Source organism: Helianthus annuus, chromosome 15 (genome assembly GCF_002127325.2).
Source record: "Helianthus annuus cultivar XRQ/B chromosome 15, HanXRQr2.0-SUNRISE, whole genome shotgun sequence".
Classification (NCBI taxonomy): Eukaryota; Viridiplantae; Streptophyta; class Magnoliopsida; order Asterales; family Asteraceae; genus Helianthus; species Helianthus annuus.
Window position 1 is genome coordinate 36240659 of NC_035447.2, and position 8714 is coordinate 36249372.

The 8714-nt window shown below is 34.9% G+C and overlaps 1 protein-coding gene across 2 annotated transcripts; it reads right to left on the bottom strand.

Moving 5' to 3' along the window:
* Positions 1-866: 866 nt before the first annotated feature.
* Positions 867-7730, bottom strand: LOC110898725 (MADS-box protein SVP). Of its 2 annotated transcripts, XM_022145556.2 has the most exons (9): positions 7457-7730; positions 6986-7199; positions 5267-5345; positions 4959-5023; positions 4790-4889; positions 4295-4336; positions 3439-3480; positions 3186-3340; positions 867-992 (listed from the first exon to the last, which is right to left on the bottom strand). In XM_022145556.2, the coding sequence occupies exons 2-9, from the start codon at positions 7168-7170 to the stop codon at positions 974-976; spliced, it is 687 nt and encodes a 228-aa protein (XP_022001248.1). In that variant the 5' UTR covers positions 7171-7199; positions 7457-7730; the 3' UTR covers positions 867-973. The 2 variants fall into 2 exon arrangements, with proteins under 2 accessions (XP_022001248.1, XP_022001247.1); XM_022145555.2 differs by having other exon boundaries at positions 6986-7721.
* Positions 7731-8714: the final 984 nt, after the last annotated feature.

Sequence of the window (8714 nt, forward strand, 5' to 3'; positions counted from 1 at the left end):
CTTATAGACATATCCTCTTAGTAATAAATCACAAGTGTTCTCAATTTTCACCACCTTTTCCAACTTTATTACCACCTCATTTAACAAATTAAATGAATAAAAAATATTATTTATAAATAAAATAGATTAGATAAAAAATATAAAAATGGAAGGGTGAGGAAGGGAACCACACCCTTGGTTTGGGGAAGGTTGATGAGGTGGAAGGGAGTGTGACGTGACGCTAAGGTGGAGAATGGGGGAGAAGGGAGCCCACACCTTAGTCTAAAAGCACCCAAGTTAGGGAGATTATGGGTTCAACTCCCAAGTAAACATGAAATTTGCCGTTAAAAAAACTAGTTTAACGGTGTATGCGTAAAAGTTATATACCTTTCAATTTTTATTTTGTCACGGATAAAATCAAAGCCACTAATCTAATGGTGTGCGGGTAAAAATAACGTACTCCTACTAAACCCTAAAAAATACCGGAGATGATTATTTATTTGTATAAAAAGAGACGGCCTTTCAAAACATAATATATTTTAAGTAGATTTGTGAGAATCATATAAACACTATTGTTTTAGTTGTGGTACATAATTAAGGCGATTATATAACCACGTAACCGTCGTTCACTTTCTCTATCATTTTTAGCACCCTTTAAATCTTGCTCATAAATCTACACATTTCACATTTGTCCACCACAAGACTTAGAGCTCTCAATCTCATGGGAATGACACTTTTCTATCACACCTTGATACCACTATACTACAAGCCTATTGGTCTCTTCTATTATACTATTATACCGACTCAGCATTGTACAACTATTTATGTGATTCTTGTGGTTTTCTACTTCAAATTGGTTAGTGTGTGAGTGTTGGGGTCAGTTAAGATATAAAATCCAAATGGCAAAATAAACCATATCCATAAACATCAGCAGCATCATCTAAAATTTTCATTTACATGCTTCATAATACATAAATCCTACTAGTTCTTCCAATCAGCCTGTGTAAGGTAGCCTGCACAGTAAACAAACAGTTAGCCATATACATTTGATTCTTTGTTCTTTTCATGGGTCCCAATTTTCATATAAAACCAAGATAAACAAATCAAAAACCCTAGTTTATTTTCTAATATTCATTGAAGAAGACATCTCAACTTCAGTTTGATTGAAATGTAAAACTCTAATTATTCTATTCCCATCAAAATTGTCATTTCATATATTGGAAAATTTGATACAGTGGTCACTAAACTGTCACAAGTCTTTTTCCTGAAATAAATCCAATAATTGATTGCTTAAAGCCAGGAACAAGAACCTAATTTCATACTTATCTCAATAATCAACATTCCTACAACAGCTTATCATGCATGATTATTTAGAAACTCAAAACAATTTGAAAAATCAAAAATCATTATTACGGACTCAAAGATATTGTCCCAGAAACCATTAAACATAAAACACAAGAAAACAGTATTATTCACACGTGATCGACTCTTTTATTATAATGAACGAATTGGAAAACAAACGACACCTTAAACAATTAAACTAACCAACAACTTGGAACACAGGTCTCCTTAAACTATGAAACTAAATACAACATAATATTTTTTTACCATACTAATAAACATACCAAAATAAACCTAACTCTAGACTCTTTTACAATTCACCCCTTCAACTATTTAACTATGACAAGATTAGTCCAACAATAGCTGGTTATTGTGACTTCGAACACACATCCAAACACCCTAAGTATACGTAACTAATATGGTTACAGATGGTTACTACCATTTAAAACCAACCTACTTTCTCATTTTGAGCGAAAATGTCTCTCGACCCAATTTTGGTATATTAAAACGTATATGTGAAATCAATAATAAACTTCGACTACCATACATGTGGAGGCTATGTACGTAGATAGTCTTTTTGTTGACGTGATATGATGAAGACTGTTTTTTTTTTTTGCGTGTAGAACAACAGTAGAACACTATCTAATTAAAAAAAAATGCATTATCCAGGTCAAGCTTTTTACAAATTTGGGATGTCACTTTATCAAATTTTGACCCGCTTAAGGGGTAACAAGTCACTGTTTAACTTTTTTTCACAAGTACGTGCATTTTAGTTAAACACGTTTAGAGGCTCTAATGTACCAAAATTGGGTTGAGTGACTTTTTCGCGCATAACAAAAGTTTGTGGATTTTCATGGTATTAACCCGTGAAACAACTAAGGGGGCGTTTGGTTTGCAGGAATTCAATGGAATTTAAGGGAATTGGAATTTGAATTCCAACTCTTAACATGTTTGGTTCACAGAATTTGATGGAATTGGAATCCCAATTCTAATCTTCATGTGTTTGGTTGACAATGGAAATGGAATTGGAATTAGGCATGAATTCCTTCAAATTTCTTTAGCTAAAGGAATTCAAAATCCTTCCTATATGTGAAGGAATTAAAGTAAATTCATTGGAATCTTCGACCGTTTCGACGCGCACCGTTTCAACCCGTACCATTTCGACCCGTACCGTTCCGACGCGAACAATTTCGAATCGGACCATTTCAACGCGAATAGTTTCTACTCGTGCCGTTTCGACCCGTACCGTTCCGACGCGAACAGTTTCGACTCGTTCAGTTTCGACTTGTACCGTTTCGACGCGAACAGTTTCGACTCGTTCAGTTTCGACGCAAACGGTTTCAACTCGTAACGTTTCGACGCGAACCGTTTCGACGCGTACTGTTTCGACACGAACCGTTTCGACCCGTATCGCTTTGACCAGTACCGTTTTGACCAGTACCGTTTCGAATCGAACCGTTTCGACGCGACCGTTTCGACGCGTACCGTTTCGACGCGCCCCGTTTCGACCGGTACCGTTTCGATCCGAACCGTTTCAACGCGAACGGTTTCTTATTAATTATCGAACCGGGGGTTGTGGGTGCCGGGGTGATGGATTCCAATTTATTTGACAACCAAACACAACAAAAATGGAATTGAGATTCCAATTCCAACAATTTCCAATTCCAATTGGAATGTTTAAATTCCAATTCCATTTCCTTCAAATTCTAATTCCTATACAAATTCCAATTCCAATTCCAAATCATTCCGCGAACCAAACGCCCCCTAATATTAATAGAGTAATTATTATGGTAACTTTCGGGATTCATTTTCTTTCTTTTTTATGTTTATTGAATTCAAAGTTTGAAGCCAAGAGATGTACTAACCCCAACTTGAGGGATGTATAGGAGCTCTCATAGTCTTGAGAAGGACCAGCAGAGTTGGAAATGTTGGTAACAGATTCTGATGATTGACCGTCTTCACCAATTACATTCGCCATCTCAGTATGAATTTGTTTTCGAGCATTAGATACCTTTAACATCTTTATTCCACAATCCAAATAGAAAAAGTTAGCCAATATATGATTAACACAAAGAAGGGTGAGAAGAAAAAGTTAGATTCCTTAGAGAAAACGCTTACTTCTTGTCTGAGGCGGTCATTCTCTGCCATGAGTTGCATTTCCTGCATTATAGCATCAAAATGCAGTGTGTTTCATTTAATGGATTAGGATCAAATACAAAGGATCCTAATTGTAAGAAGTGTAAGAAGGATTTATAGAGTGACAAGTGTCCAATAACCTAAAAAAACCCACTACAAAAAAAACCCCACTACAAAAAAAAAAAAAAAAAAAAAAAAAACCCTTAAACATCCACCACCACCAAAAACCTAAACCGCCCCCCCCCCCCCCACACACACACACACATCACCCACCCTAAAAAAAAAAAAAAAAATTGCCGAGGGGGTGGGGTTTAGGTTTTTGGGTGGGGGTTTAGTTTTTTTTTTAGATTTTTTTTAGGTTTTTTTGGGGGGGGGGGGGGGGTAGGTTTTTTTAGGTTTTTGGGGATGGGGGGGGGTTAGGTTTTTTTTAGGTTTTTGGGGGGTGGGGGGGGGGGTTAGGTTTTTTGGGGGTTTTTTGGTGAGGTATAGTTTTTTTTCGTTTTTTTTTTGCCGGGGGAGGGGGGTGGGGGGGGGGGGGGGTTAGGTTTTTTGGTTGGGGGGGGGGGTTAGGTTTTTGGGTGGTGGTGGGGTGGGGTGGGGTGGGGGTTGGTGTTTAGGTTTTTGGTGGTGATGTAGTGGGTTTAGTTTTAGGTTATTGGACACTTGTCACTATATAAATCCTTCTTACACTTCTTACAATTAGAAGCCTTTGTAGAATAACTTGACCCTTCATTTAATTATACAAAAATAGGTTGTATAAGATGATTGCAGTTAGTAAGATTCGATATTTTGGAGTTACAAAAATCAGTTGTAGAAGATGATTGCAGTTAGTTCTCACCTTTTCTTGAAGATGGTTAATCTCTTTCATGATCACCTCACTCTGGAAGAAATAAACATTTAGTCAACAGTTTGCTGATTTGACAAAAATATAACGAAAAAAAAAATTACAAACAAATTCGAGTTCAGGCGAATGCCACGTATGACAGAATGTACATGTGTCAGTCTACGTGGCTTTTCGTAGTGATATCCATTTAGGAATTTACAGAAAACAACATTACAAATCACAGAAGTGTTGTTACAAAAGCCACTTGGTGTGACACATATGCCTTTAATTTGTCATGCCATGTAGGAGTTCCATATGTCTACTTGATCATTCGATCACTGCATCACTGCAGTTTTATCCGACTACTCCAGTCAGAATATTTGTAAGAATTTGGGCAAGCGTTGCGTTTATCAAACTGGAAAATGGCTTATACAACAATAATTACCATATTGCCCATGGTCACAACAACAAATTACAATGATCAGAAGGAAGAAGTAAGAGATAATGGACCTTTTTTGCAACAACCCGACCCAATCCAGCTTCAAGGGACTTCTCCAGCTGGTGCAGCTCTTCGATACTTAAACGATGGAGCTCCTCCCCCCTCAACCGCCTGTTTTTCATTAAAAAAAATCGTGTCAAAATCCAAATAAACACAATTAATCATGAGAACGTAAGGTACCTTAATTGAAGAGTTCTTTCAGCAACTTCTTTGCTTAATTTGGCATAATTAACGTCTTCAACGAGCTGCATAATACAACTTTTATTACTTTAACCAGAAAAAGTTAGTTAAAGTTCGTTCACGGATGCCAATCCATCATTCTGAACATTAATAATCTTCATTTTGGGAATGCCACAGGGTAATCTTTACCCTTTACAAGCAAGCAAGCCAGTCCCATTTACAATCAAATGAAATTATATATTTTAAAAAAGAACTTGACAAAGAAATAATAACAATTTGAATTGGAATGTTATAATATATAAGCTCACCTGCAATTCAAGTGATGGTTGGTCAAGCTTCTCAATGTTTTTTGAATGCAAGCTATGCCTTTCAAGTATTTCTTTCATGCTGAAAAACATACAAGACAGATAAATGAATTTAAAAGAGAAACTGAGGTACAAAGGACTAGGTACATACCTTAGTATATGCAATATAATAACAGCTTGCTATAGTATAGAAATCAAATCATTTAGAGTATGTGACATGTACCAAGTACTTATGACATCTGAAAACTACACTCCACTTTTTAATTTTAATATTCAACCCTACTACTTGTCAAAGCACTATATCTCCAAATCTATCAACATAAAGAAACATATAGTTAATTGTCAACTTTCAGGATACATAATTACACTCATAATGTGACACTCAAAAGTCAAAGGTTGCAAGAACAAGAGGTAGGACTAATTAAGTAAGCTTATTGTTTATATAGTTGAGTTTATAGAATTAGAATCTATTGCTTCTCAGTTTGAAATCTCTCTGTGATAACAAGTGTGTTAGTATTTAGCATACACGAGGTGTTCTTGTGATGTAGTTAAAGATGTGAATTCGCGCCATTAGTTTGCTATAATAGACAAATTAGGGGGTGTTTGGTGTTGCGTTTTTAAAATAGATTATGCGTTTTCAAAATAGATTTTGCGTTCTCAAAACTGCGTTTGAAAAAGCATGTAGGTACATGCTTCTCCAAAACTGCGTTTTGGAGGCAGATAATCACTTTTTCATCCAAACACTTTTTTTAGATTATTTATGTTTTACAAACGCAATAATCAAATAATCACTTCAAAACGCAATCCCAAACACTCTCTTAGTCCTGCTGTAATAAGTAACACAAAATGTCCATTACCAGATTTGGTTGATATAAACACAACACTATTATGAAATTGAAACAAGTTAACCATTTAACCATTAGATGTACTAATCAACTTATGGCATTACAACCATGAATACGGAATGTACACACGATCCAAAATCAATTGTCGATCACAGGAAAGGCAACTTACCACACGCAATTTTATTTTATTTAAAAAAAACAAGATTATATAAACCATACTTATCAAAGATGATTTAGATGTAGTACTTTCTCGTTGTTAATCACATTGAATAATACTTTTTCTTTCCATTCCTCTTGGCGAGTCAAATGAGTTGCAGTTTAACAACATTGATCAACTCAAATATCTTTGTAGTTTATAGTTCAAGTAAACATTACAAAACTACAAAACCTAGCTAGATTATCTGCTTTACAGGTTTCAAATTAAAGTGACTTTTGGAGAAACCATGGGTAAATTCTAGAAGAATAGCATAAAGCTACAGTAGGTAAGTAGCTAACCAACAAACCATATCAAGATCAAAATTTCATTGTATAGGCATGGTACAAACCAAACAAGCATGGAGTACAAACCAACAGTCCAACAACTAATTAAAAGAACATAATACCTCACAGAATGACAACAACATAAAGTGGTTTTCTTTTTTTCTTTTTTCTTTTTTTTTTTCTGTTTTTACATCTTGAATTTTCACCATTTGTTCCTGATTAATCTCTGATCATCCCTCAATAGTTGACTGTTCTTATGACCATCTCACCATCCTTAAAAACCAAATTCAATGGTATGAAATGATAAACCCTAATTATGAAACCCCATCATAAGTTTTATACCCAAAAAGGAAACAAATCTAGAAACACACAGATATATACATCTAGAAAAGATTACCTTGAGCTAGAGTAGTGAAAAAGTTTGCCAGTAGAAGAGAAGATGATAATAGCAACATCAGCATCACAAAGTACAGAAAGCTCTTCAGCTTTCTTGAACAACCCTCTTCTCCTCTTTGAGAAGGTCACCTGCCTTGCAGTAGCATTATCAATCTTTTTAATCTTTATTTTTTCCCTAGCCATCATAAGTCCACTGTAACACACACTCACTCACACTATGTGTGTGTGAAAAAATTAAAAAAAAAAAAAGAAACAAAATTACACACACACAGAACCAGTGCTTAATTTCAAGAGAACATAGAATAAACCAACAAACAAATTGAGGGTCTTCTTATAAATAGAAATATTTATCTTTGCTGGTAGAGAACAAAAGGGATTGCATTATTGTTTTTTTCCAAATTTGGAGGGTAAACCCAATGCTTAAATTAGTAACCCTAAACAGATTCAAAAGCAGACAGGAACACCAATTTACCCAATTCACTCTTTTAACCAGAACAAGAACAATGAAGATGATCTTGATGATTATGCTTATCATTAACTGATGAAGATGATGAATTTTTTTCAATAAAAAACTCAACTTTCAAACCAAAAACAGAAAACCCATGAACATTGCAGTTAGATTTCACAAAATGGAATAGATTCTTAAGAAATTTGATGGATTTGAGTTGATGTCAGTGGTTGATTGGTGAATTGGGGATTTAGATTTAACATGTATTTTGGGTAAAAACTGATGTGTAATAACTAAAGTCCTGACTCCTGAGTAACTTTTGTACTGTTTTATTTATTTTTATTAAGTTTTGATTTAAAAAGTAAAGATTCTTTTTATGGTGAAACAAAATGCTGGGTGTGATCCACCACCCTTTAGTTTTATCATATCAAGTAGTTCTAGTGTATAGGGAATTTGATGCAACTTGGGGAGACCCACGAGTGATGTCGGTAGAAATGTTTCTGTTTTATTTTTTACATGCATTTATTTCATTGTTTTTATGTTCTTTGTATCTACTTCTCTTTGAGTTAATGTTGGAATAATAACATTTTGTCCTAGGTTAAAAAACATCAATTTGTTAGTTGAGTTTTCAATTGTATAACTTGATCTTAATGGTGGAAGCTTTTTGATTCATGTTATATCATCAACTAGGTTTTTACCCGGGATTGCTTCCCGAACTCAGGAAACTTAGTTATATCGATTATTATTTCTTATTAATATGACCTTATTACATCAAGCATCTCATTGGATTCAACATCAATGTTTTCACATCACCGGGATTGCTTCCCACGATGCAGAAAGTTATTAATATACTTTTAAACAAATGAACGATCAGTACCTTAGACCGCCCGTACTGGGGCGTGTTTTTTAAAAATTTTTCAATTAAAACGCCCTATAACGCCCCATATGCCACTATACCCGCCGTTATAGGGCGTTATTTTCGAAAAAAATTTGCTCCGGCGTTTTAATTAAAACGCTTAAAATGAGAGGGGGCCACTTTTTGACCGTTGACAACGGTCATATTATTTAATTTTTTTTTTAATTTAAAATATTACCCACTATAAATATATACCCCACATTCTCACATTTTTTTTATAAAAAACCCACTTTCTCTCCTACTTTCTCTCCCACTTTCTTCTAATTTTTATAAAAAAAAACTCACTTTCTTCTAATTTTTATACAATCATGCATCCATACCGCCCCCCCTTTTGGTGTCCCCGCAAGACCCACGAACCCGAACACA